The sequence below is a fragment of the Drosophila yakuba genome, chromosome 2L (genome assembly GCF_016746365.2).
Source record: "Drosophila yakuba strain Tai18E2 chromosome 2L, Prin_Dyak_Tai18E2_2.1, whole genome shotgun sequence".
Taxonomy (NCBI): Eukaryota; Metazoa; Arthropoda; class Insecta; order Diptera; family Drosophilidae; genus Drosophila; species Drosophila yakuba.
The window spans coordinates 2215663-2243376 of record NC_052527.2 but is presented as its reverse complement, the minus strand read 5'-3'; the positions used below and the strand labels follow the sequence as shown (position 1 = coordinate 2243376).

Genomic DNA, 27714 nt, shown 5'->3' with positions numbered 1-27714 from the left:
ATACATACGTCATTAATTTTGGTTTGTACACATTTCCACGAACCTGCAAATATTTACGATACATTTTCTTTTAAGTTCGTTTTATGTGACTGTGGATTTTTCACGGCCACAATTTGGACGTTTTTTAAATTTATGGCGATATACCAATGATTTTATTTATGGAACTACAGCTAAGTGGTAAACTTAAACCTTCTATTGCTGTGACATTATCACTTCAAATTAGGCGCTCCATGGCAGCGGTAAGTAAGAACGCGTTTGTTTAAATCACTTTTTACAAACCCATTGTCTGTGCCATAATTGAATTTGTTGGCCAAATATTTGCCAGTGATTTACTGATTTAATTGGCGTCTAGAAGCGGTAAAAGCTGGGAACATTTTATTTGGCTCATTAACATGCTTCGCACGCTTCGGCGACTGCGAAAGTGTGTTTATGACCACACCATAGTCCTTCTATAGTGTTTCCCATCCCAGATAACATATCTAAGATAACGCAATTTTCGGCAATCTCAGCTCCATTGGGCACTTCACCTAACTTAGCTGGCATTTTCCCAGAAGAGACCAGACAGCATGGACACCTTCAGATTCGGCACCGTTGACTACACGGTCTTCATGGGCGGCACCATACTATCCATTGCCATAGGACTGTACTTCGGTTGGATAAAGTGAGTAGTATCCAAATTGGCAAAACAAATTGTATCTCTTAATATGCAACATAGGAAGACCAAGAAGACGGTGGAGCCCGAGACGTCGTCGGCTTCGGAATCCCCGGAAATAACCATGCCGAATTTCGGATCGAAGAAGATGAACGAGTATCTGATGGGTTCGGGCAATCTGAAGGTGTTCCCAGTCGCAATGAGCCTGATAGCCAGGTGAGATACCCATCGGCTACACTGCAGATATCATTCCTTCTGTTTAGTTTTATTTCGGGCGTTGCTATACTGGGTACTCCCTCAGAGATCTACAACTATGGCACGCAATACTTCCTGATTGTCGTAGCGATTGCCATCCAAGGACTCGTTGTATCCTACATCTACTTGCCCGTGTTTTCCGCTCTCCAAGTGCGATCATCTTATGAGGTAGATATGCTAGCCTATAGTATCTATATATTATTATTAACGAACTTACGTCTAGTACTTGGGAATGCGCTTTCACCCGGTCATACGGAACATAGTATCCATAATGTTTGTCATCGAAGTGGTAAGTGGCACTCATCTGGAAATCGTACAGTAGAATTAATATGAAATTTTAGCTACTCTATACGCCTTTTGTGGTCTATGTGCCGGCCCTCGCTTTGAACCAGGGTAAGAACTATTCGATCGACTTTCGCAAGATGCCACTTGAACTTTTTGGTTGCCCACAGCTTCCGGCCTAGATATTCACATAATAGAGGTGGTGACCATTGTGGTGTGCGTTATATACACCCTATTGGTAAGATATTCCCTTAAATTCAGAGTAGTTTTTAACATTTTCCCTTGATTCATTTGCAGGGCGGCCTTAAGGCGGTGGTGCATACGGATATCTGGCAGGTGGCGATCATGTTTGTTTCCGTCCTGGTTGTGGCCATCCTAGCCACCTGCAACATCACCGACATGGGTGAATTCTTCGAAAGTCTGGAGGCCGGAGGACGACTCATAATTGGCAACATCGATCCCTCGCCATTTGTGCGTAATACGGTGTGGAGCGTGGTGATTGGTGGCAGCTTCTACTGGACCTCCATTGCGGCAGTGCACCAGACCATGGTGCATCGGTATATGTCGTTGCCCAACTTGCGGATGGTCAGGACTTCCATTGCCTACTTTGTCGTGGGAGCGGTCATCTTTTACACCGTTCTCAGCTTCTTGGGACTGCTCATCTTTCACATGTACAAGGACTGTGATCCCCTGAGCGCAGGACACATCATGGTGGGTGACTTGAACTGCATATCAATTCGTAGAGCCATAATACATTTACATTATTTTCGATCTGCGCAGAATAACGATCAGCTGGTGCCGCTCTTTGTGGTCCAGAGTGTGGGTCACATCTATGGAATGCCCGGACTTTTCATAGCCGGCCTTTTTGGAGCTGGCCTGAGTTCGCTTTCCGTGGCCTTCAACTCCACATCCTTGGTCATCCTACAGGACATAGTCCGCGGCTGTTTCAAGATGCAGCCGGGCGAAAGAACATCCACGATTATCGTTAAGTCCACCATCGTAATCATGGGTGTTGTGATATTTGGTTCGGTCATTCTGCTGGAGAAAGTGAACGGCATCCTGAGCATCTGCATGTCCCTGGTGTCCATAGCAACTAGTTCCACTTTCGGAATATTCACGCTGGGTATGCTGATTCCTTGGGCGAACACAGTGGGCACCTTGGTGGGCGGAATCGCGTCCTTTTTCCTGACCGCTTGGATTACTTTCGGCACGCAGATCGCCGCGGCATCCGGACAACTGCTTACCCATAAGCTTCCTATGTCGCTCGAAGGTTGCACCGGCAATGTGACTGCTCCCGAAGTTGTTGCCGTGGACGAGGAGCAGGTTTTCCCGCTGTACCGACTCTCATTCCAGTGGATAAACCCCATCGGAGTGCTTACCGTCGTCATTGTGGGCTCCTTGGTCTCTCTGGTGACCAGACCCACGGATATCAAGAGTCTCCATTCGGATTTGATATCTCCAGTGATCCACAGGTGATACTTACAACAAATATTAAGATATATTATTTAATAATATAAATCTCTTTATTTCAGATTCCTGCCAAAAGAATGCTTTAAGCAACGCAATCCCCATAAAAATGCGGGCAACGATATTTCCACTATCACTTAAAATTGATTTTTATTTTGTTTATGAATGTAATGTTTTCCTGCATTTGATAAGTTATATTAAATTAACATTTTGGAAAATAACTGTAGAAACACCTTTAGCAGAATTAAATATGTTTGAATATTCAGAATCCTCACATTGGATTTCCCCAACTTATCAGTATGCAACTGTTTGCCACTGAGAAGAGAGCACTGCACTTGCATTGCACTTATTGGGCCCCCTCTCGCACACACACACACACACAGACACAGAAGCGCATCAGCAGAGGGGCAACAAAAGCAAGAGTGATAAAGCAAACGAGAGCAAAGACCGCGCCAAAGGCGAAAAAAAGCAGCGCAAGCGAGGGGAGTGCTGTGGAGTCATTGTACTCCGTGTGCACGAGGGTGGGGGGTGGCGCGGGAGGGGCTTTCAGGGTGGGGAGAACCAGAGCGCAAGTATGCCGCATACACACACACACACACAAACACTCGTCGCACAGCCAGCAAAGCAGGCGGAGTGTGGAGCAAGAGAGGGGGGCGTCGCGCAATGAGCGCGTGTACCGTACTGAGAACAGCGTAATGTAAAATCGTCGCTCTCCCCGAAACTGCGAGCCTGTTGGCATTCAGTACATTTTGTTACTTTTGTGCACGCAGCTCTCGGCCGAAGATGGGAAAAGCAACAAAAGTGAAGCAGGAGCGCGCATTTGCAAGGGGAATTTACGTGGCTCGCAGGAGAAGGTGGAGTTGTAGTTGTAATGTGGGGGCCCTGGCTTACTCCTTCGACGGCTTCTATACAATTGCTGCTCTCGTAAGGCCAACCCCCTTACGAGATCCTGTAAACAAAACAGCAGCGTACATATGTGTCGTAATGGACCCTAGGGGCAATCTTCGCTCGCATGGTGCATGGTTGTGTTACATTGGGAAAAGGAGCCCAGATTTCGCAGCCAAGCGATGCACTTGCCAAGCGAAAAAAAATCACAGTCGGCGCGAGCGAGCGAGCGAGAGAGAGAGAGAGACATACGAGAAAAGGGGGGCGGAGCAGGTGCGCCCACCGATGTGCGATGAGATTTTTGCACGAATCTCCGATACAAGTTAGTGCAACGCACACAACTGCATGTACGTGCACCAATACGCGTGCAGCGGCGAATGCTCCTCTGCGTTTCTGCACGCCGCTGAGTGCGCCTTCGTCTTCTGGGCTGTTTTCGTGTTTTGGCGAGTGGGGGCACAGTTCGCAGCCTGCACTCACTTGGTGGGCAGTTTCGATCCGCAACCGATTCCGCTGCACTTGCACTTGCTGTGCATCAACTCCCCTCCGCCGCCTTCCCTGCCTTTTTTGCCTGACCCCCCTATTGTCGTCTCTGTCACGCTCAACTGCAGTTACACGCAGTGAGAGAAGCAGAGAGAGGGGCCTTGCACTCGCACAGTGGGACGGACATGGGTAAACTGGTGTGCTTGTGTACTATGCTTGGTAAACACTGGAATCTTTTTATGAATTCAATTCAATGTAGGTACTTTGTAGAAAGTGTCCTTTTCCTAATATGATTTTTGAATTAATTTACCAAATTCTTGTTTTCAATTGATCCCACTGTGCCAAGGCAGTCGTAAAAATGCATTGCTCTTTTGCTCTTTCCTTCGTTCCACTTATCGCCGCCTCGCTCGCCCGCATTGAGGAGAGCAACAACACACATGCACACCAACGGAGAACTGGGGCAGTGACTGCAGTGCGAGAGGGAGATGGCGATGGGGAGCCTCCCTCTATACCTCTCTCCCTCGCACTTGGCCTGTGCATTTTTATTTCGTTACACAAGCATTTCATTTCGAGCAGAGGAGCCGCTTCTGCATCGGTGCTGCGCCTCTGTTACAAAATATTGACGAAGAAAAATCATACAACGTTTTTTTTCCAACTTTTTCTCTCAACCATTTTTCATTGGTGCAGCGTCAGCGAAATATGAATTTAATCCCGAGTTTCGGAGCGAGGGGCTATTCTATTGCGGGGCGGAGTGTCGACTTCTATGTGCGGTGGAGTTTTCCGTTTTGGGGAAAAACTATGCACAGGATTTTTCCTAGGCGCCCGAGTAGAGGCAACCAGTTGGAGTTGCACACACACAGGTGGGTTGCCCAGTTGCAACTGCAAGTCGGGCGCTGCATTCGAGGGGGGGAGGGAAGGGATCGTCTAACAGAAAAGCAAACAGCAAACACGAAAGAGTTTTCCCAAGCACTCGGATCTAGGCTCGTCGAACTAGGCTTCGTTTTTCTTGTGTTTTTTTTTCCATTTATTTCAGTTGCTCTTCGGCTGGCAGATGGCTGAACGTCGGGAGATGCACTCGCTGCACTCGTTGCACTCGATGCACTTTTCAAATGGGCGAGCGCAGGGGCACACAGTTTTCCATCCGCAGCCACAGCCAGCAACAACAGCCAAAGGGGGCGGCAATAGGAGCCCTAGGCACCACCCCCTGCCCCCCATCGCCACCGCCCCATCCTCACGATTCTTGCACTCTCGTGCTCTCACGCCCATAGACCACAAACACAGAGAGCCGCTCTACACGAAGAAAAACTAATGTGTCTCTGGGATCAATTGCATTAAATTAACAGCACTTGCGAATCAGAGTTGGGCATATAGGATTTGATATGGGAGAAAAGAAATTCTACTTGAAATACTTTATTTCATATTATATTAACGTTACAATTCTAACACTAGAGAATCTAGTAAAGTAAAATAGCACCAGCGTTTTCTTTCGGTGCAAGTGCATATTTACATTTCTAATTTATTTTGTGAATAGATAAATATTAGACCGGGAGTAGACTACCTGCTGTCGCACAGTCTCTGGTACAAAGTTTGACTTGTAAATATGACACAATTGAATAAAAACTTCAATGCTAATATAATGCTAATATGTTTTAAACGCAATTTCATGAGCACTACAGTTTTTCTTTCCGTACAGATAAGTGCAGCTACGTGCACATAGAAGAAATTGCACGCCGTACGAACACGATGACGTTGGCGTAATTGCAGCCGCAGTGCAACTGCCAAAGGGGCACAATCGTGAGGAGGGGAGGAGGAGTAACTGAAGCATTGAGCTGACTTGGCAACAGTGAAGTGAAGTTTCAGCAATAAAACATAATTCCCAACAAAACCGAGAACGAATACACTGAGCACAAGTGAAGCAATACCCCACATTATACATAAGTAGCAATATTAGAATTTTATCAAATAAACGCTGCGAAGGAACATGCTATAAATATCACGTATACTACCTTATAAGTAGAGTGAAATATCCTACAGCTACTGCCCGTTCCTGTACTCCACATCCAAATCCAAATCTTCCCCACCTTTTGGCGCTCTTTCTTCTGAGCGCAGAAGAACGAGCGAAGAGCGAAGTACGCGAGCGGAAAGATTGGAATTGGAATGAGAGGGTGCAATGCACTGACCGCGAGTACATTGGCCCCACTTACACAGCGACAGTCTAGACGCGGTAGAGTACGACCTTCTGGGGCCTATCGCTGTCTCGCTCGCAGCGTTGCGACGTTTTTTGCCGTTACGTGTTACGTCATCCGCTTGGCGAGCTCTGATCGCCTGTTCCATTAACATCGCATGACGCAAACTCCACCGAAAACGTACATTTCGAAACCACATCGAGTGCACATGGAACCGCGTGTGGATCCCTCGGTGCAGCTACGTGGAGCCTCCCCGCTTTCCGGGGACATGTGCTGCTCAACAGCGGCGGGCATAGAAAATCATTAGAAGTTACCCAAGAGCTACCAAGTTGTCATAGAAATAGCAAAAGTCTGGCCGACAACTTGGTGGTTGCCCGCCCAGCTGGGGAACTGGCAACTGGCGCAGCTAGCAACTGGGAAACTTGGAAACTGGCAACTGGCAACGGGCAACTGGGAAACTGGAACCGAGCTCGAGGGGTCTCGTGTGGAGCCGGGGATTGGGTTTCAGGTTTGTGGCGGCTCCAGTGGCGAGATTGGGATTGGTTTCTTCTGGCTGAAGCAGCGAACCACTGCTAACATCGATTGGGTGGCCGTGTGGCTGTAAGAATTAACATAACAAGGCCCACTCCTCCTGCTGAACACCCCGCATTTTCCATTTTCGCGTTATAATTTCAAAAATTTTATAGCGCAGTTTCTTGGAGCCTGTTCGTTTATATTTTAAACACACAAACGTCGTGCTTCCCACTGAAGCGGCCCAAAATGCCCGGCCACTTGGGTTTCCTAGCCGCTTTTCGAGGCCGTGGCACGCCTTCTAAAATTATAATTTATTATTATTATATCTCGTTTGCCTAATTACACCAGGAAAACAGAAGTGCCCCAGCACTCCAGCAACGGCGGTGCAGAGCCGCCGCAGTTCGCGACGTGCATTCAAAACCGCTGCGGAGGCAACAGGCCACCATCCTCATCCAGACCATGGCCAGAATGGCAGATACAGCGAGCGGTCCAGACCCACTTTCAGTGCCACATCGATCGCTCACTGGGAGAAAATCCGCATGCTTTTCCTGAGATTCGCGAAAGTGTTTTTGCAGTAAGGATATCCCCAAACGTAGTACAAATCAACTGAAGAATTAAATAGTAATAGATAAGGACTTTTTGCAATGTGGTAGATAGTAAAAACATTGGCTTTTCTCAGTGCATTTCCACAACAATCCGGGACATTCGCTGTTTCCCGATTTCTGCGCTTTCGCTTTCGCCTTGTTGGGGCAAAAAATCGAAAAAGATGGCTACTAGCAGGGCGGGCTAACAGAAACCATAGCAGAGCGGACCAGAGGCGCCCGCCCAAGTGGGGAGCACACGGTCCACCTCAAGAGTTGGAGAAGATGCCACAACTCTCGCTCGCCGAAGAACTGCTGGGTGCTGTTAGATAGAGACGGCGGTACTATGCTTTTAAGGGGCTCCACGCATCGAGACCTTCTCAAGGTCCCGTTCTCCAATCAGGGGGCCTCCACAGTTTTAGTCGCGGCGCACACACGCCGACATGGGGAAGTCTTGACTATCGTAGCAGGCGATCAGAAATCGCCACACAGGTTGCAGGTGGCTGGTGGCAGGTGGGGCGGTGGTTTGCGCACTTTTGTGGGGCGTGTGCGGGGAAATCCGATTGCGATTGCCAGGCATTTCAATTGTGTACTCGTGTTTGTTTCGCCGTATCAGTAAAATGAGCTGCCGTCTCTTTCCGCCACCATCTGCCCTCTCACTCGCTCCTTCCGTTGTTTCGCCCGCGTGTTACGTCACGCTACAGCACCGTATCGTCGAGGGTTTCGTAAGGGGAACGCCGGGTCATCGACTACGTGTGCTCAAGTTTTGGGAAATCCTAAAGCTCCAAAAATTGGGGGGTTTTAAAATGGGAATATATGAGTACTATATAAGTACTATACATAGGTGCAACGAATATATGTTATTATGAAAATTAACGTATAGATTATAAAAATCTATCAACTATGTACAAGATTTTATTACATGTTAGCTATTCAGAATCCAAAGGATAAAGGATCGGACGCAGCAGAAAGTGTTCTACCTTGCAATCATAGTGCTACGGCCCCAACATTTCCAAACAAGCCCCAATTTGTGATTATTTTCCCCTGGAGTCAAACACCCACAACCCAAATCAATATTCTCCAGCTCACAGCCAAAGTTGACACAATCCACCTGGCCAACAGGTGCGGCAGCAAGACAATTGGTCTCCAAAAAAGCCACCCCCCCAACTGGAAGCCCCATTTGGAGGAGCTCTGGGTGTCTGGGTATCTGGGTATTCCGCACCGTTTGCTGGGGGGCGTCGCCAAAAGGATACTTTCATTTCGTGCCCGGCGAGAGAGTGCAAACAATTTTTAGTGAAATTTTCGAATAGGCGAACAGCAAGCTCCCTTTTTTTGCGAGGGGTTTTTGGTTCCGATTCCGATTCTGCCAGCGACGACACTTGATGATGATGATACTGCTCGCTCGTACACACACCCGTATTTGGTTTGTTGTGTGTGTTTGTGGTGTGTTACGTTTTTTATGCCGCCTCTTTTTTGTTTTTGTTCATGCGCACACGGAAAAGGTTCTAAATGATGACGGGAGCGCCAGCCAGAACGGCAACAACAACCACAACAACCACAACCACTACTTAGAACGATAAAACAAACACAGCAATAAACAGGAGAAGCAACAACAACTTGGAGCACACACACGCACACCACTGCTTAATCTGCTACAGCAAGCAAAAACAAGGTGGGTGGTGTGCGAGGGAGAAGTGGTAAGAGGGCGGTGGGTCGGGCTGCTCGTCTCGCTCGCACTCGCACGACATTGACTTTGAAACACATTTGACAGCCGCAGGCAGAAGAAGAACAAGAAGAACTCGTGATCGCGATCACGACTAAAACGCCGAAGAAGCAACAACAAGATAAGCAACATGCAGACCAAAACTATAAACAACAGCAATTTGTTCACTTCCCATCAGTGGTGACAAATTTGGTTATAAAATAAGTACTTAATGTAATTTTAAATTCTAAAGATAGTCTATAATGAATAACGCTGATGTCACAACTATAAGCAAATCCAAATATATTAAAAATCCAATGATATCCAAATTAAAATTAATAAAAAGCTAAAAATATGTGTAAGCTGTTACGATAGCTATTTTCCCGTTGACTGAGCGGCATCACTGATTGCCCAATCGTGTGCTCCCGCCAGGTAATTAGCATTTCTGTCTGCCTCTCTATCGCACGCACAAGCAACATGACAACCCAATTCACCACGCCAGAGCGAGCGCAAAGGTAAACGAACTGTATCCCTCTCCCCCGTTCCAACACACAACTCACACATGTGCTCGCTCGTTTCTTTGTGTGGGTAGATATTTCAATGCCAAGGTGACGACCTCGTCGCAGTAGCTCGCTCTCGTTCTCTCGCCGACTGCCCGCCGGTTGTCTCGCTCTCTCTTGTGGCTCAGAGATCGACCTGCTGCACTTGCTGCTCTACTGTTACCGTTAAAACTTAAACTTAAAACAGTTCAAACATTTTTTACAACACAAAAATCGCCGCCAGAGGAGCGCGAACCTCGACGTATCCACCATTATCGCACTGAATGCCATTCAATCCACTCGGCAAACTCACTCGCACCTGCCACGCCCCGAAAAAGTGGGGGGCGGAGGATACGAGTACGACTACGAGTACGAGTGAGTGAATAGTGTGAATGCCGTATATTCGTAGCGGTTTTGTGAATTTTGTGACGGGCCAGCAGGATTTCGAGTTAGCTGCTCGCGGCTGTCGTGCGGGCACGAAAGGGACGAATATATGCCGCAATGTTTGCTCAGTGCTCGCGCTCCCTCTGCTGCATGCGCTGCGCGCCTGTTAACTGTTTTAGTTAAAGAGCAATCCATTTTGTTTTGCCCCACGAAAAGGAGTAGCGCCAATGTTCTGTCCCCATCGCAATCGCACACGCCATATCGTCGTCTCAACTGGCACGCAGCGAAGTCGCGGGCCACTGGACGCGAGAAAGAGTGCGAAAAAGGCGGCAGATGCAGTCGTGGAGATTCTTTTGGGGGCAGCACCATGTATTAAGGGGCTATCGTGATTAGTTCCCCTTGCACCTGTTTAAGTACCAAATTTAAAGCTTTGTTTCCCTAAGAATAATATTTATTAGTTTGCACTTAAGCTTAAAGCGCACTTGCACAAAAGCTTAGGTACAATTTTCAGCCATCTTCCTAAGGGCTCTGCAAATCCATAGCTTATTTTTAGAGCTTGGAGTAATAGGAAGAAGAATTGCTTGCCATTCTTTTTAATCAATTCTCCTTTATTTTGCTCCAAAGTACGTGTGCATTCGCATATCTGACAACCCCTGCCAAAAAATGCTTGATATTCTTGAGGAAGGGGAATTGCATGTGCTTGTTGCTTATGCTGGATGAAATGGGGAGATGCCCCCGCAGCCCCCTCTCGCAACATTTTGGCTTTCTGATAAAACTTTCAATCCGCAAAGCACGAAAAAAGCATTAACAGCGCTTTCTGCAAGTGTGTGTGAGGTGCTTTTGTTTAATAAACTTTAATCTAAATCATTAAAAAATCCAAATAGTTAAAAGAGGCACATGTCATATGTATGTATATATCTTTTCAACACTATAAACGAAATAGCTTCCTAAGGAGTTGCTTGACATTTGACCCTTCCACTATTTTGGTGGGTGGTAAAAGCGATATATAAACTAATTTTTAAAGAACTGTAATACTTTTTTGCTTGTGTAGATTGGAACCAACAAGCATAGAAATTCATTTAAAGGGCTTTCTGTAGTCCGAGAGAAATGATACTTCTTTTAAGCAGCAAATGTTGGTATAGGTATACATAAGTAAACATATTTTAGTAGCATAGCTCCGTTTTTTCATTAATGCGAATTAAAAAGGAGCAAGAAACAAGGTAGTGCTGAATAACTTTGAGTAACACCCACACTCACACAGATACATTGATCGCAGGGTTAGTGAAGATATCACCCACACTGTAAGAAGCAAGATCAAATGCTAAGTTAGGACGCAAACCCCCCTACTTATCTTTATCTGAAGGGGTAATAAATGCATTAAAGCAGGAGAGCCATATTAAAATTTACTGCTAATCAAGGATCTTGTTAGAATAAGCATACGCACTGTTCACTGTACTTACTAATTGCTTACGTCGATTAATTAATCATTCATCTGATTATCGAATTAGATTTTTATGAGGCAGATTGTGCACGTGAAAATCGAGAGCATCCCGTATGCACATATGCACATAAATACATAGCCATTGTTCACTGTAATCTACTGCTATTTTTGGAGCTTGAAAATATGTGACTATCTTAGGCGTCGAATTTAAATTGCTCCAAATTCCTTGAATAATTGACTATATCTACCCTTTCATTCAACCGATCTTTTTCTGTTTTAGCATAATCTAGTTATTTTTCAAAACTTGATATATTTAAGACCCCTTTTGTAACTTTGAAAAGCAAGGCTTTCCGCTAAAGTTTCCCACTTGTTGTGCTTGTCGAGCGCCCTAGAACTTTGGAGCACTCACTCGAGGGACAAATGAAGACAGATGCTCCCCTTTTCGAGCGCTGCAGCTTGCAGAACAGAACGAGTTTGGAACTTCAACTGGCTAGAAAGAGAGCCCCACAACGAGGAGTCAAAGGGAGACAGGGCTAGTGGCGGACCCTAGAAGTTGGGCCAACTAGCCCGAGGAGAACCCGAGAGTGTTTCCAAAGTCTTGCCCGCCCCCATATCATCATCCATCGGCTGGCTATTTTAATGAAAGCACTCGGAGGTGAACTTGGCAGATTTAACTTTTTTCAAGTTTCGTTTCTGAATACCGAAAAGCGGCCGCCTCGCAACTTTGGCAAGTTAATTTAGCATGGAAGCTACAGTTTTGAAAGTTCTTTTGCTGGGCGCTGAAAATCGGCGATGGCTTTAGCAGGGCGATATGATATGTATTTGTTTCGTTTTGAAACAGGTCGACGTTGCTTGTGGGCGCCCAGCGGGGCGGGGGGAGCCAACCGATCCGAGCGTAAGCGTTTTATACACTTTTTTTTCGGCCGAGAGAGCTTAAACAGCTTTTCAGACGGCACATTATACTAAAGAATTCATTTATTGCCCGCTGTGCTGCACCGATTGTGTAAGCAAATTAAAAAAACACAGGGCACCCGCCAAAAGACGACAAAGAACTTTCGAATCTCTCAATTAACTCAATTGCAAGATTTCGAGTTTAAATTGTATTTGATTAATTGCTCTTCAATTAATCACATTACCTACATACCTTTGAAAAGCAAAGCGACTTTGATAATTACTTAATTGCTTACCTCCAAGTCTCAGCCTTATCTTGATAATTACTTAATTGCTTACCTCCAAGTCTCAGCCTTATCTTAATATCTTTATTAATTTAAGTACCAAATTCAAAGTGTTGTAATTTTGATTGAAGAAGCTGCTTATTCCAGCGCGGAGTTTCTCATAATTATTCCGAAAAGTTCAAACTACACTCGAGTCAACCAGAATAATACTTTTTTTTTGCTTAAACATATATACATAACCGCCACTAATTTGACTTGATTAAAAAAAAAGTTTTTAAATCATTTGAAAAGTGAGGAAAGTACGAAATACTTGCGTTTAAATTCTGCCGATAGCATATTTTAAATCTAGTTAAAAAAAAAAGTAAATCCACTCCGAAAGCCCCCAAAATGCGCTCCCAAAAGAAAAGTTCAGACCCCCAGCGATTTTTCGCGCGTGCAAATCGCACACATGGCGAAACGGAAGCAGTTTTTTCGAAGAAATTGCACAACTCATTCGGTGTAGAATTATTGTAATCCCCACCAGGCGCACAGGAACCGTTAGCTGCGCGCTGAGCCCAAGTGCCTTCGGAGTGCTTTTCGCCGCAGGCGCTTTTCGCAGCGGGTGCAAGCGGGACGGCGGCTGTGCTTTTGATGCGCCACAATTGGCGCTGGTGCCGTCCCACTCGCCCGCAGTGTTGCACTGGCGTCGAAACGAGCAGTGCAGAAAAGACGCCAAATCGCTAGCTGTTTCGCCTGCGCCCCTGTTCAAAAATTCACAAAAAGCCAAAATAGCGCGGAACACACAATTTTTTTCCCGAACGGCGAATCACGACGCAACTCTAAAATCCGGCAGTTGCGATTTAAAATTGTACATCAAAAAGGGTATTTTAAATTAAATCAACTTGCTGTGAGTGCAATCTAGTGTTCGCATTTAGATCTCATTTTTAAACGTAAAATTAGTTGTTTAAAGTTATTCTATGCAATATTTTAGTTAATTGCCGCAAGTTTGAATTTGTAACGTGCGCTGCGTGGCGCGAAATTTAAAATTCATGCTAGCAGTGGAAGAGAAATGTGTAATGTATATAGGCTTACAATGTAATTAAAATGAAATTCGCTTTCGGTATGCATATAAATACAATATTAATAGTTTATTTATTTATCTATTTATTTCTATATATGTATATTGATCTCCACAACTTGACAACTCTTTAATTGCATTTCCCTTTTGCTTGAAATCATCTGTGATTTATTCTATTTTTATCTGTTACAAGAAAGTGCAGCAAGTCAATTGCAAATCACTAATTGTCGCACATTCGTTAGGAGGTGAGTGTTTTCTAAAGTTAAATATTATCTTGGACATATAAGGAGAATTTAAAACTACTTTAAGCAAGACAACATATGCACTGAAAGACCCTTGTTTAAATACTCGTATTTTATTTTATTCAGCAGTTACATAACAGACATAGGCGAAAATGGCTCTACCCGATGGACTTTCCAACAAAATGAAGGTTTTCCAGGTGAGTTTTTTTAGAGACTGGCTCTTCGAATATGTTTTAAGACTCATAACTTTTCAGGCCGTCAACGAGCTGCCCGTTTTTCTGAAGGGCGGACCAGCGGATAAGATTTTATTCGGCGTTACTGCTGGACTGTGTGGCCTTGGCATCGTTAGCTTTGTCCATTTGGTCTACACAATGGGATTCACCAAGAAGAAGGCCTAAACTATGTGCCCGAAAACTTCCTCGATTAAAGAGAAACTATTGTAATTAAGTAAAGTTGTTTCAATTGTTTTTATTTCGAAATTCAAAAAGACCGCACAATAATATTCCTATAAAAATAATAGAGCAGCACTGTTTTGGCTCACGAAATTGTGAGTTAGGCTTTTTCGGCATTTATCGGCTATGGTCACACTCTTGCGGGGAAAAAATAAAAATATCGAACTATCGAAGTGCGATAGGTCTCGATAGGCTAGTTTCTAAATAAAAACAAAGAAAATTCGGTTTTCTTGAGCGATTTCAGCGAAATCTAGCACGAAAAAGCAGCCAAATGGAGCCCAACGATGAGGTGGTGGAACGCCAGAAGCTGGTGAACGACGTGGAAACGGAGGAGGAAGCACAAAGCGCACCGAAATCGGCCACACCCGCCTCGCCCGCCGTACCGAATGTAAGTTACCCTGGGATTCTGGTGCGCAAGCCACACACACTTCATCCTTGCTTTCTTGTAGATCAAAATCAAAGGAATATCCAGCGGCGAGACGACGCGCAGCAGAAACTCCGCCTCCTGCTCCATCGAGAGGACGATATCCGAGAAGGAGAAGGACAAGGGCCAGGGCCAGGGTCAAGCGGCCACGAAGGTGACCTACGTGAATGAGCGCCGGCCACGCCCTCAGGCGCACGGTGGCAGTAGCGGAGGCGGCGGCGCCGGAGACGAAAGATTCGAGTTCAAGACCCGGCCGCGCAAACTGCTCAAAGGTGGGTGCAGCCACAAAGCCCACTAACCCATCGCCTCTGCCTTTCAGTCGCTGTGGATCGCGGTTTTTGGTGTCAGCTGGGAAGGCTTCGGTGTTCGGTTTCGCCTACAGTAGAGATTCCCTACGAATATTGTGCCAAACAAGCGCAATCTTATATCCTTACATTATTGCTACCCTTTTCTATACTTCAACTTAATTTAACACAGTATTTTGGTTACATTATAACAACTCATTCATCTGCCATGTAGATATTCACAAACATATTCCGCCATTAATGATAAAGTATCCGGTTAACTGCCGGCTATCACGGCCATCGTTGACCTTCGCCCGCGATGACGCACTTTTTCGGTGGCCATATGGCCGGAATACATCACATTTCATTCATTTCATTATTCACAGCCCATGTACACAAGTTCCCCACCCAATTCACCCGCACACAGACGCTTTGATAGGTGCTTATAATTTCCATTATTGAAATTACAAGGCTTCGAAGCCTGTGCGAAAAGCACAAAGAGAACGGCCTGCGGCAGGACTTTCCTCCAGTTGAGGTTTAGTCACCGTCACCTATAATACGTTTTGAGTCATCATTTTTGGCATTTATTTGTTATATTAATACTCGCTTACTTGTAACAAAAGTAGTAGCCTATCCTTACTAACTTAAATTAGTTTTTATTTTACAATTGTGCACACTTTTCAGTTCTTACTTATGATTTCTTCGTTTCTTGTATTTTATTATTTGTACTTTCATATCCCGCACACTTGATTTGTTGGCCAACTCATGTCGAGAGCAGATCGCGATGAGTTGGAACCCACCCACAGCAGTGCCAACAGCTTGAATGCCATCACTTTGGTGAGCAGCGAGTGGCTAGCACCTGATCCCACAGCCACAAGCAACCACAACACCCCCAAGAACAACAACAACAACGATAGCACGAAACGCAACAATAACAATCAGCACAACAATAGCAATCAGAACACACCGCGAACGCAGCGTCGCCAAAATCCCACAGCATCGATGCCAAACGCCAGTGTCCACAGCGATAAGTTCGACGATCGTCCAATTAAACATCATTCCTTTGTCTCCGAAGTTCCCGATGTGAAGCACATGGAAAGAGCCCTCCTCGGACTGCTGGATGACTTCCACTCGGGCAAGCTGAGGGCATTCGGTGAGTGCAGTTGTCTGTATAAATCTGGCACATTGATTTTGCTAATCCTTTTACCTTTACCCAGCAGGTTCCGGCTGCACAATGGATCAGATGACCAAGATCCGCGAGCAGCAGGAGAGCCTGGCCAAACTGCATTTCGAACTGGCTGCCGCCGAGGAGGATTCACTGGAGCACGGCAACGAGTTCAACACCAACAAGGCGCAGGAGAATATGCTGCAGCTGATGCAGCGCCTGGAACAGCTGTCCATTTCCATCGAGCAGCTGCAGACGAGCCACACGGGTCTCTGAGATTTGGCCCAGCCGCAGGCCTGGGATCAACGCCTGCTCTGGCTCTGAGCACACCGAAAGCAACGAGGAATGCCAAAGTGGAGGAAGTGGATGGATGGTTTGGGATTCAGGAGTTTTACACAAGACTAGCGACTTTTTGACAGGGGGGCGGACAGCTGGGATTCTGTGTAAATATTTTAAGTTGTACGCTTAAGTGGGAGGATTCGTTGGGCTTCTTATGCTAAATAGTTTAGCGAACTCGCAGTGATTGTGAAACTAATTTAGATTGTCTTCGCGTAGCCATAGCCATAGCGTTAAATTATTATAATAGAGCAAGGGTGCCAAGGGTTGGTGCTAAAACGAATTATTTCATTACGATTCGATTCGATTTGATTGATGCGTGCTGCAGGTTATCAGGCTTCGATAATGATGGGAATCTGTTCCGCTTATTGTTTGTTATAGTTATTTGCAATATGTATAAACACCTAATCATACACATGTACGAAACTCGGACCTATTAAAGTTATCATTTTTATATATGTATGTACGCCTATATAACCATTATGTTACAAAGTAGGATGGTAGTTTTCAAGTGACTTCACTTGCATTTGATTGTTATTTGTCTTACACATTCGAATGGCCATTAATTGATTTATTCGATGAGCAATTTGACAACGTCCTTAGTATTCGCATCACTGCTGCGTCGTGGCGCTTGGAGTGCCAGAATTTCTACCAGCTTGGGGTTCTAAGGAAACGGAATTCCCCACAACCGCATCGTTCCCATTCCGCTCCCTGAGCCGCCCACCGCGGACTCCGCTCTGCATGCACAATTTCCAGTTCGGGATGGGCACATCAATTGCGAGGAGCGCGAAGTAAGAAGTGAACCTTTGGACAAGTGCATTCGTACATAGAAAATTTTATTCCGCCGCCGCTTCTTGTGGCTGTCTTAATTTATGCATTCGTATTCAGGCGGTGTTCTCCGTTCCCTGGGCCGTCATGACGATGGCGATGGCGATGGCGCAGTCGCAGGCGGGTTATCTTGGCCATTCCAGGCTGTTGTTGCTGTAATCCGACTTTAATGTTGTGGCTTACAGTCGCTGCGGCTCTTCTCATTTTGATTTGGGGTTTGGGGTTTTGTTGTGCCTTTTCTGCCGGGCTGCTTGCTTGATCGGTAAAAGTAATTTGCTGTTCATTCTTTCTTTTTAATGTCGGTGTAAATCCGGGTTTCAAATAACAAGAACTGTGCACTGCGAGAAAATGTAGCATATTAGTCTACATCTGTAGCATATTAAGCAAAGCAAAAGTGGCTGGCTGTAAGTTTACTGCTAGAAGAAGTTGTGAATGGTTTATGTTGGAAAATTTTATATTTCTAGAGATTTTCTTGCAGTGCACTCCCACTTGTTGTCAGCTCGCCACCTTTCCCCTTTGTAAGGGGATTAGTTGATTATATTAGTCTACATCTGTAGCATATTAATCAAAGCAAAAGTGGCTGGCTTTAACTGCTAGAAAAAGTTGTGAATGGTTTATGTTGGAAAATGTTATATTTTTAGAGATTTTCTTGCAGTGCACTCCCACTTGTTGTCAGCTCGCCACCGTTTCCCTTTGTATTATTATGTTTTCCAACTTGTGGCCGAAACGCTCGCTTCTTTTTTTTGGGCTTCTCTGTTTGGCTAGCGGTTTGGCGCATTCCTTGGGCCTCCGTCTCCGGTCTTCGTTCTCCCACTCCCCACTCCCCAACCTCCATTCCCCACTCCTCCAGTGCACCGAGAAATGTAGAAATAAACGCTCGGACCGTCGCATCCGCCACGCTGCATACAAATGCATTCCGCTGGCCAAGGGCGTGGTAAGTAACATCCAAGCAGCAAAGCAGCAACACGCAACATCTATCCCAAATTGCTGCCACAAGTGCCACTGCCACTGCCAGTGCCACTGCCACCGACACCGCCACTTCCAGTCATCAGCCACGGATCCACGTTCCATCACGTGCGGGGATTGGGTTGGGGACCCCATCCCATCCCGGCTGAGGGATTGGACATGGAAATGGGGAATATCCGCGGCATGTTTTTACCCAGGCAAGGCCCAACCCTACACTGCGAAAAATTCTAGTTACCAACCTTGGACAACTTTGAATTCCAGAATTACAAAGAATAACAAGGCATTACTTCTAAGACTCTCTTTACATAATTTCAAATATTATTTAATATTATTTCTCCAAGTACATGCAAGTGCCCGGTTTTATAAGGTGGGTGCAACAGGGGATCCGATTCGTGTCGCATCGCATCGAATCGGATTGGGATCGTTGGCAGTTCATCGAATCGAGTGTTATGTAAAGACGGCAACCGAAAGAAGTCATTAAATATGTGAAGCGCATATCAAATTTCGAATGAATTGAACTTACTTGGCTTGGTCACATGAGAATTTGATGAACTGCCAAGCGGACAAAGAGTCGTTGATACCTCCACCAGGAGGTGGGCATGGGCATGGACATGGTGATGAGTATGGGTATGGGGATGGAGGAGCACTTGTTGCCCTGGCAATCCGATCCGATATGCCGTCGCTGTCGTCGGGGCACTTCATTAACCTGAACTCTGACTCCAGCAGACAGTGTGCACTCACTAAAATGCACTGCTCCCAATATAAAGTCACCCATCTCAACCTTTGACTTTGTTTTCAACTCTGAATTTAGCTTTGTATGACTTTGTTTTCAACTTTGAATTTAGCTTGTATGCTTAACTCTCTGAATAAAACGAAATTAATCACCAAAGACAGCAGAAATATAACTTGTATTTACTCTCCCCCTTTTTTTAAAGTGTCCTCCTTCGCACGAGGAGCTTGCTTAAAGTCCGTCCTGCCCCAGTGGCTGTCTGGACTCTTAATCCTTGCCCACCCATGAGCACGGAGGCAGCTGCTCTGGCTGTGCGGAAATTACGTTGCTGATGAGCAGAGCTCTGGGAAAGCGGAAGACGCACGAAGCTTTTCCACCTACAGGAAGTGCGACAAAATTCAAACAGACTCTGCTACCCACCACCACCCTGCATCCTGCATCCTGTATCCTGCTGGCAAAGCGGAAGCAAAAAGAGCAGAGTGAACGGAGAGCGGGGGGCGGAGGATTGAGGTGGGTGGAGGTGGGTCAGTGGGTGGCCCTGTGACAGGCTCTGGGCTGGCATAAATGCGCACACGGCGCAAGGCAAAAAGTTTGCTGGCAGGAGCCAGGACTCCCAAAGAGGAAGTGACTAGTGAGGGCATGGAACGGCATGGAATGGCATGGCATGGCAATGGTGGGCAGTGGGTTTGTTATCGTCATTCCCTTCGGCAAGAGGAGTGGGCGGCGGGCTGAGGGCGACGTACTTTATTTCCTGAAAATGTCCTCGAAAATATGAACATTATATCCCGGAAACGGAAGCTGCAGCATTTGCAAGGAAGTGACGCTGGGGGCAGGAAGCAGCCCCTCCCGTCCCGCCCACAGAGCACAAAACATTCCGTGGACATGGACATGAATGTGGATTTGGATGGGTTGATTAAAGCGGGTAAACAGCAGCGACAGGAGACCAGGACGACAACGAAACGAGGACGACGAGCGCCAGGACTCCATGGAAATGTACACACAAGTGAAACAGGACACAGCACAGGGGAAAATGCGACTCAACTGCAGCTTAAGCAAATATTAAGTGCTAAAATATAATTGAAGGATTCAACATACACTTAAATCACAAAAAGTAAAGAAGATGCTCGACCATGACGGGACTCGAACCCGCAATCTTCGGATCAGAAATCCGACGCCTTATCCATTAGGCTACACAGCCACATGGAGTTAATATCTAAGCATGTCCTGAAGGACGAAATTAACCAAGTTGCACTAAAGTTTCATATTAGAAATCCATTTGAATCCCCGCTTTTTCGCCGTGTTGCCCACAGTTGCGTGAGGGCGGGGAGTGCGGGGCGAATTGGACATCTGACTACGATGTCGCATCCTGCAGGAAGTGTGACGCTGCCGCCGGCATCTGTGGCTCCCTCCTCGTCCACTTCTCCATTTCTCCATTTCCAGCCATGCCCCATCCGGAAAATGGCAAACGGAATGCGAGGGCGGGGAGGCAGAAGAAGCCTTTACGTCAAGGAAATGACGGAAGCAGCCTCAGCAGCTGAATCCTCCGTCTCGGCTGCTCGGCACTGCATCTCCGGAATACGGACTACGGAACTGGCGGAGCTGATGGAGCTGGTGGAGCTGCCTTGGAAGGGGGGCAAGACGTGGCAGGAAATCATCGTCCCGTGGGACGTAAATTAAATTCCATGCAAAGTTAATTTTTCTCACCCACCTAGAGAGCAGTGAATCAGGAGCAGCTTAGTCCGGAATCTGGGATCTGGGATCTGGCATCTGGGCTCTGGGCTCTGGGCTGGTGAAGTAGTTCCATTTCCGCCAAACGGGCGGTTGAGCGATTTATGGTTTGGGGCACAGATATGGGAAAAGTTTGTAAATCAAGGAAACTTTGTCATGGCAGTTCATGTGCTGCTTAGCTATTGAATTGATAAGAGCATGGGGATATCGATTAATGGGTTTAGGGTGATGAAGAACTGACTACCTTGGATTTGGATTCTAATCCAGATTGATACTACTACTTAGTGGCAATAAATTCCATATCCATTTGCTCAGCTGCCCACCAACTTGCAGTCCAAATGACCGACTTCCTTGAGACGCAATTAGAAAGAAGCTACATCCTGCCTGGAATTGCCATGTCCCACAGATTCCACTTACCCAAATCGAGACTGCAGCTCCTCCTTCTTCGCACCGAGCACCAGAATCGGAGTACCGCAGAAATGTGGGGATGTGGGGTGTGTAATTTACCTCAATGATTGCCAGGTCCCCCTCCCGGATGCCGCCGGATCCCCATTTCCCCAGATCCGCAGATCTCCACATCCAGCGATCCGCAATCTATGGCCAATGTACCGCTAGATGATGCGCTGCCTGGTCCATAAACAGAGAATCCAAATGCGAATGGAACGAGGAGCGAGGAGCGAGGAGCGGCGCACTGTAATTGAGTTCCTCCAGCTGGAAATGGTCAATTGGCAAATGGCAGCGACAATAAATGAATCTCCAGCGGATCCGAGAGCTCCGACGAGCTGCGAAAGCCTGGCCCAAACAGATTTGTTCGGCTTCGCCAGATTACGTGAAAGGTGAAAGTTGTCGAGAACCGCAAAGCAGGGGCCAAAAGGCGAGTCAGGAGGAGGAGGAGCAGCAGGGGGAGCAGCAGGAGGAGCAGCAGGAGGAGCAGCAGGAGGAGCAGCGGGAGAAGTAGCAGGAGAAGCCGCAGGTGATCAGATACACGAGCAGAAAAGAGGCAGTGAAATATGTTACTAAATAACCGCTGATAATATACAATATGTTACTTTCTAAAAAAAAAAGGTTATATAATATGATAATGATTATATATTGTCGTATATTTTAGTACATCTATCTATATTCTCATGTTTGTGTTGAGTGCTTTGATTTATAGATTTTTCCTGGTGCATCCATGGCGATTGCAGGTCATGCAGAAATGGTGAGAAAAGCGCACCGATCACCGCCAAGTCGATGAGATCCCAGCCAGCCATGCAGCCAGTCGAGGCGAACCGGACCCCACCTGTCGGCGACCTGTTGGCGGTGGAGATGTTTCCGTAATCCGAATGTGGAACAGTGGCACAGTAGCCAGCAGCCAGCAGCCAGCAGCCAGCAGCCAGTGGCCAGTAGCGGCAGTCTCCTCCATTTCTCCGCAGCCGCATCTTCATCTCTCTGCCCCTTTTTTTTTCAGCGACTTTTCGCCATTTATGGCGCATGCGCGCAGTGCAGAAGTCGCACAAGCTGACAGCAAGACATCCACATTCACATCCCCATCCTCATCCACATACCCATCCCAAGACTGCGACTGAGACGACCCACTGGCTGAGTGGCACAGCTCCTCCGCCAGCTCCTCGCCAGATCGCGGGACAGGTTAGCATTACCATTACCATTACCATTACCATCTTGTGCGCCGTCTTCTTTCTTCTTTGGCGGCGCATTACCGCATTGCAAACCTGAATTCCTCTCGTCTTTCATTAATAATGCTCTTTACTCAGCACGCTGGTTATGCAAAAACAATAATGAGCCCCTTGCACACAAACTTAAGTTAATAAATAGTTTTAAAGCTTGTTTGTTTTAACTTCTGCGAAGATACAAAAATTAAAAAAAAAAAACTTTACTGCATTTGCTTTAGGAACATAACTACATAAACCAAATGAACATAACTACATAAACCAAATGAACTTCTCCCTTTTAAGTTATAATCCATTTATCGTAATCCAACAGCTTTGTTTTCAGTGCAGGCTTGTCTCATTTTTGGCATTCCGATTCCGGATGCTGTCTCCCTCTTTCTCCTTGGAGCCCAGTCTTCTGTGCAGCGAGCGGTGGCAAAATAGATTATGAATGTAAGGCAGTGGGTGTCGGACTCGGAGTTGGAGCTGGAGTTGGAGTCGGAGTCTCCAGGTGGGAAAGCGAGGGTGTGGGGGGTAGCCCCACAACGGATTTCGACGGTAGCGTGTCTGCAACACTTTTGCCACAGCCGCCTGCCAGACTTTTGAGCTTGGGGTTTTGAGTCTTGGGGCTCGATCGAGGAAGTTATATAATCGAGACAACATCGCGATGTGTCGGCAATATGCCTCAATCAGTTTAGCATTTGTGAGCCAGTCTGCACTTGGAGAAAATGTCTGGTAAAAGTGCAAAACAAAAGTAATATTTAAAACTAGTTGCATGCGCCATAAGCTGATTAGAAATAAAGACGTATTACATATATAATGCTCTATAAGCTTATTAGAAATGAAGATATATAACATATATAATGCTTGTCTAGAAATGAAGATATTTTACAATTAATGTACATCTTGATTACTACTAATAAACATTTCTCTCGGTGCAGCTCTTTCTGCCTGCAAGTTAATAACCAAAAATGCGAAACTCCCCGGGCTTCGTACCTGGATCATGTGGGTGGCCAATCAGGTTGGGAAGCAGTCGGGGATTGGATACCCATGTAAGTGATCCGTTTGACTGCCTACCGAGTGCTTTTTTCCATGCTTCCTCATTAAACTTTGTCGGGAGTCGCTGAGATTCCCATTAGGTGACCGATATGAGGATCGGGTGAACATTTAGCAGACTTTGAGGACCGATCAACCTGTTCGACGTCTTGGGAATTTATGTGTGTTTCGTTTACGGTTCAGTGATTAGCTCCATTTTTTTTGTGGGACACAGTAGTTTGGGAAGAGCTGGGAAAAGTGGCTGAATGTATATTAGACTTGGCTTGAGATCATCTCCCAAACTTCTATGCTAACATCTGGTTTTTAACATAATCATTTCCTGCTTCTACATGTTCCATTTTAACTCTATTACTTGGAATATACTCTTTACGCTTATGAATTGCCTTGTAAGTGATTCTTAATCTACCAAAAAACACTTGAATATTTATGACCAAGGAACTGCGAGTCCAATACCCATTAAAAACGCTTCCTCCCAGCAATCGGCACATATCTGGCCCAAAGTGTGACTATTTGATGGTTCAGACCGTGTGGAACCAACAGCCGATCTTCAAAAGATACACACATAAAACTATGGATAGATTTTCAATTAGAGCCAAAGCCTTTTCCGACTGTTGCCTCCGCTCGTAAAATGGGAAATTTATGTTTTTTACGATCGATTTTCATGTGTAATTTCCCTTTGTGCCGCAAAAGGCGATAAGCCATGTGCTAGGATAACTTCCTTTCCGTTCGTCCGCCGACTTTCCCAAAAGGTTCCCAGGTTCCCAGGCCACTCGATGCTGGATGTGTTTCCAACCTGCTGCAGCAGGTCTTTGTTCCTGCAAAGTCCCCCTCCACTTTTCAGACCCCGCAGCGATCCTCAGTCTGCCAGTCTGCGTAATTAATTACACAGCATTTTCATTTGGAGTGCGAGTGTGTGTACCTCTCATTTGCTGCCATTTCCACGCCTCGGAACGTTCGATCTTCCATGGCCATGGCTCTAGCTCTAGCTATGGATGTTGTTCTGGTTTTAAACGATTTCCAAGAAGCGCTCGAAGAGATCGAAGGAGAAGTGAACGGAGCGGAGGAGCGGATGTTGGGCGCATTTTCCAAGCTGCAACTCAGATGTAATGTGCGTGCACCATCTCGCACTATCTCCATCCTAGTTCTTCCTCCGGCTGCACAGACGAGGTCGTCGAAATAGGTCAGCACAGAAAGAAATTACTGCAATCCCAGTTCACGTAAGTTATTGCCAAGCTGATAATAAATTCTTATAAAATATATAGATCGTTGTGAAACTTGGTACCTGGTAAAACTAGCTTCAATACATTAGACTTGTTTATATTCCATAATTTTGATTGTGTTTCTAACTTTGCATTCATGACTATAACTCCACTAATTTTCCAGCGATGCCTGCAGGGCTCAGCTGATGATGATGAGGCCCCTTCTTCATATAACATCATCTGCTCATCTCGGTTAGTGCGTGTGTGTGTGTGCGGCGATTATTTAATTGATAAAGATTTCCACATTCCAGCGATGCCCGGGGGAAGCCAAACACAGTGAGCATGGGGGAGCTCTGTCTCGGCTTATCCTGTCGCACAGGATCGGATCCCGAGCTCATATCGAATCTCATTTGCTCAATTCCCTCCACTGCGTTGGTTGTACTCCAACCACCGACCACGGAACCAGCTGAACCTCAGATGGTTCATCCAAGAATGCACTGAGATCTAATGTGGTAGTTTCCATTGCTAAGATACTTCACTAAGATTTCTAATTAAAGTCAAAATAAAATAATGGGAACATACAGAAGTGCATGGAATTTTTCTCCATGTAGAGTGGGTACTTCGACGGCCATCGGGAAACATGAAACCCGAAACCTTTCACCGTCATTTGCACTGCGTTCTTGTGGTAAGGTGCCCTCGACACGCACACTCTGCCACATGAACCCACACCATCGCATGGTGGCACCAACACACCGACAAGGAGTGGTTCAACCTGCCAACACTTGTGGATTGCTTCGATCTGCGATCACTTTTTCATCCCTTAAGTGCACACTTGGGATTCAATACCCAGCCGCAGTTGGGGTATATCCCCTGAACGACAATCAGAGTAACCAAGCCACTTGACAGATTGCAAAAGAACTGGAAACATAGGGTATAAGATAGGCGAGCAGTGAGCCCCTCCATCAGCTGGGCCGTTCTGCTTGGCTGCGCACCGTTTGGGCGCTAAATTGGAACGATTCTGGGCTGCCATAATCCTGGCCAGCAAAGCGATCGATATTTGAGCGTTGGTTGGTTTTGGAGTTGGTATCAAGGTATCACGGTACCAGGGTTCTTCGATTCGATCAGTTTTCCGCTTTGGGCCTTTGTTCGCTCGGCACTCGCACTTCCTCGGAGTTCGGAGTCCAGATTCACCACTCGGGATTCGGGCAGGTTTCCCACGGTCTCTTCTTTCCTCGTCTGCTGGGTGCACATTTCATATCCTGCAGACGCACAACTGCCAGCGGCAAAGTCCTTAATGCGTGCAATGGCGGCAAAAATCTTACAATTACCCATTGTTGCATGGCATGCAATGGAAATGTGTAACAATTAGGCCAGGACTCGGATTCAGGTCGAGGATCACTGCACAGGATCTCTGCCTAATATCCTTTTCGCCCGAAATCCGAGTAGAACACAATTCAATTGAGTTTGGGAAAAGTGTAACGCAAAGGATACGCCGCTATTGCGTCTTCCTAATCCTGAAAAATTACCGAATGTTATGTGGGTGGTTTCGGGGACGATCCCCTTTAGATCGGCTTCTGCGGGGGTTGGCAAAGGTGTGTGCTGGATCTGAGTAATGATCTTTAATCACAGAGGAAATAATGCGGGATTTTCCAGGAAAACTAATTGCACAATCTATAGAAAATCGATGTGATATAATGTTTATTTTCACTTTCTTTGCTAACTGAATGTAGTAAAGGGTAATCATTAGCTACAGATTCTAAGCTGAAAATGGGATACTATCTGCTCTTGATGCATCCGCTCCAGACATGGACAGGCATTCGTTTGTTCCTGGGTCACCTGTCGCACAATCCCCACCCCCCTCTGCACCACCAGCACCCCCTGCAGTTTAGTAAGTTTAGTAATTGGCAAATTACCAGCAACAACTAAAGGGGCGAAAAGCGAAGTACAAGAAGCGAGGCGCGTCTGGAAATACTTCCGCATCGGGAGCTGCGACTTCGTCGGGGCTGCGACCGGACTTATTTATAGATCTGGGACTATACCATATAGTGCAGGGCATATATCAAATCGCTGGCTGTCTGCCGTTCCTCCGACGCTATATGTAGGTGCCCATGTGTGGTGTATGGTGTGTGTGGTGTGCTTACATATGTGCGGGCATATCTGTGTTTTGGTGTCTGATTCTAGAGCACAAGTGGATGCCACTTGGCTGCCTCTGGACATTGGCATTCTATTTTAATGAATTATCTGCACTTAGGCATCGAACTAAGAACTAAGAACTAAGAGCTGCGACTATAGCGATCACCCGAGAAGTCGGATTCACTTGGATCTGGAGGCAATGGAAAGGGGGAAGTGGGAAGTGGGAGGTGGCGCTGTAGAAGCAAACTGGTTGCATTGCAATGGCGAAATACAGACGTACAGATGCTGATTGGCTCAATTGGACGACTATTTGAACTCTGACCCCAGTGCGATCCTCATCCACTGCCTCTTCCCCTTCCTCTCCCCCTTCCCCATTCTCCTCCTCCGCCCCCTGCCACCCTTTCACCCTGGAATTTCCCGCTGGGCGACGCACCATGACCGAAGCTACTAATTTGGGCCAGTGATCACTTGGAAACGTCGTCATCGCCATCGCCATCGCAGCTATCGACGGAAAAGATAGCACTTGAAGAAATAACTCTATTGTATTTCTAAATTGGAGTGCAGTAAAAAGAAATTTATAATCTTGAAGTTCTCTAATGTTTCATTTGCCTTTAACATATCAAGGCAATTACTCAATAAACTATTTGAAGCAATAAAAAATCCCAGTTAAAAGTTATTATTTTGCTTGAATGGCTATTAATCGTTGGGATTCAGGCATTTTCTTCCAGTGCAGGCCCACGGAACCGAGCAGGGGCGTGGAGGGCGTGGGCGGGGTCGTCCGGCTGGTCGCCGTTTATGGGCATTTGACTTGAAATGTCAACGTTAACGCCGCTCGGGTAGAAACTGGTTAGCCAACTGAGGCGACTGGAGACCCCGAAGCGGATGCAGTGCAACTGAGCGCATCTTCAGGCCCATCGACCAAC

General features: G+C 46.3%; 3 protein-coding genes, 1 long non-coding RNA gene and 1 other non-coding gene across 10 annotated transcripts; 3 read left to right on the top strand and 2 right to left on the bottom strand.

Annotated features, from left to right (window-relative positions):
* Window positions 1-527: 527 nt before the first annotated feature.
* Window positions 528-2921, top strand: LOC6526518 (sodium-coupled monocarboxylate transporter 1). Of its 2 annotated transcripts, XM_002087592.3 has the most exons (9): window positions 528-661; window positions 716-868; window positions 916-1075; window positions 1131-1196; window positions 1249-1300; window positions 1360-1427; window positions 1487-1900; window positions 1970-2661; window positions 2722-2921. In XM_002087592.3, exons 1-9 carry the CDS (start codon window positions 567-569, stop codon window positions 2795-2797), a joined length of 1776 nt encoding a protein of 591 aa, XP_002087628.1. In that variant the 5' UTR covers window positions 528-566; the 3' UTR covers window positions 2798-2921. The 2 variants fall into 2 exon arrangements, with proteins under 2 accessions (XP_002087628.1, XP_039227730.1); XM_039371796.1 differs by having other exon boundaries at window positions 1487-2661.
* Window positions 2922-13748: 10827 nt separating this feature from the next.
* Window positions 13749-14288, top strand: LOC6526517 (cytochrome c oxidase subunit 7A1, mitochondrial). 2 transcript variants are annotated; one of them, XM_015197826.3, is made up of 3 exons: window positions 13749-13844; window positions 13968-14038; window positions 14096-14288. In XM_015197826.3, exons 2-3 carry the CDS (start codon window positions 13994-13996, stop codon window positions 14237-14239), a joined length of 189 nt encoding a protein of 62 aa, XP_015053312.1. In that variant the 5' UTR covers window positions 13749-13844; window positions 13968-13993; the 3' UTR covers window positions 14240-14288. The 2 variants fall into 2 exon arrangements, with proteins under 2 accessions (XP_015053312.1, XP_015053313.1); XM_015197827.3 differs by having other exon boundaries at window positions 13777-13844; window positions 13971-14038.
* A 156-nt stretch (window positions 14289-14444) lies between these two features.
* On the top strand, window positions 14445-16964 carry LOC6526516 (coiled-coil domain-containing protein 28B). Of its 4 annotated transcripts, none has more exons than XM_015197830.2 (4): window positions 14445-14681; window positions 14743-14989; window positions 16077-16154; window positions 16219-16964. In XM_015197830.2, the coding sequence occupies exons 1-4, from the start codon at window positions 14565-14567 to the stop codon at window positions 16440-16442; spliced, it is 666 nt and encodes a 221-aa protein (XP_015053316.1). In that variant the 5' UTR covers window positions 14445-14564; the 3' UTR covers window positions 16443-16964. The 4 variants fall into 4 exon arrangements, with proteins under 4 accessions (XP_015053316.1, XP_002087626.1, XP_015053314.1 ...); XM_002087590.4 differs by having other exon boundaries at window positions 15780-16154; window positions 16222-16964; XM_015197828.2 differs by having other exon boundaries at window positions 15780-16154.
* Window positions 15143-15773, bottom strand: LOC120320584. Its single transcript, XR_005560114.1, has 2 exons — window positions 15613-15773; window positions 15143-15552 (listed from the first exon to the last, which is right to left on the bottom strand). It is a non-coding gene; the product is annotated as an uncharacterized LOC120320584 (long non-coding RNA).
* A 3187-nt stretch (window positions 16965-20151) lies between the features above and the next one.
* Trnar-ucu lies at window positions 20152-20224 on the bottom strand. The gene has a single exon. It is a non-coding gene; the product is annotated as a tRNA-Arg (tRNA).
* Between the last annotated feature and the right edge of the window lie 7490 nt (window positions 20225-27714).

Coding starts and splice junctions, on each gene's coding strand:
- LOC6526516 (XM_015197828.2), top strand. CDS start 14,565: ATGGAGCCCAACGATGAGGTGGTGGAACGCCAGAAGCTGGTGAACGAC. Junction 14,682..14,742: donor CCTCGCCCGCCGTACCGAAT/GTAAGTTACCCT, acceptor GCTTTCTTGTAG/ATCAAAATCAAAGGAATATC. Junction 16,155..16,218: donor GGGCAAGCTGAGGGCATTCG/GTGAGTGCAGTT, acceptor ACCTTTACCCAG/CAGGTTCCGGCTGCACAATG.
- LOC6526518 (XM_039371796.1), top strand. CDS start 567: ATGGACACCTTCAGATTCGGCACCGTTGACTACACGGTCTTCATGGGC. Junction 662..715: donor CTGTACTTCGGTTGGATAAA/GTGAGTAGTATC, acceptor TATGCAACATAG/GAAGACCAAGAAGACGGTGG. Junction 2,662..2,721: donor ATATCTCCAGTGATCCACAG/GTGATACTTACA, acceptor TCTTTATTTCAG/ATTCCTGCCAAAAGAATGCT.
- LOC6526517 (XM_015197826.3), top strand. CDS start 13,994: ATGGCTCTACCCGATGGACTTTCCAACAAAATGAAGGTTTTCCAG. Junction 14,039..14,095: donor ACAAAATGAAGGTTTTCCAG/GTGAGTTTTTTT, acceptor ATAACTTTTCAG/GCCGTCAACGAGCTGCCCGT.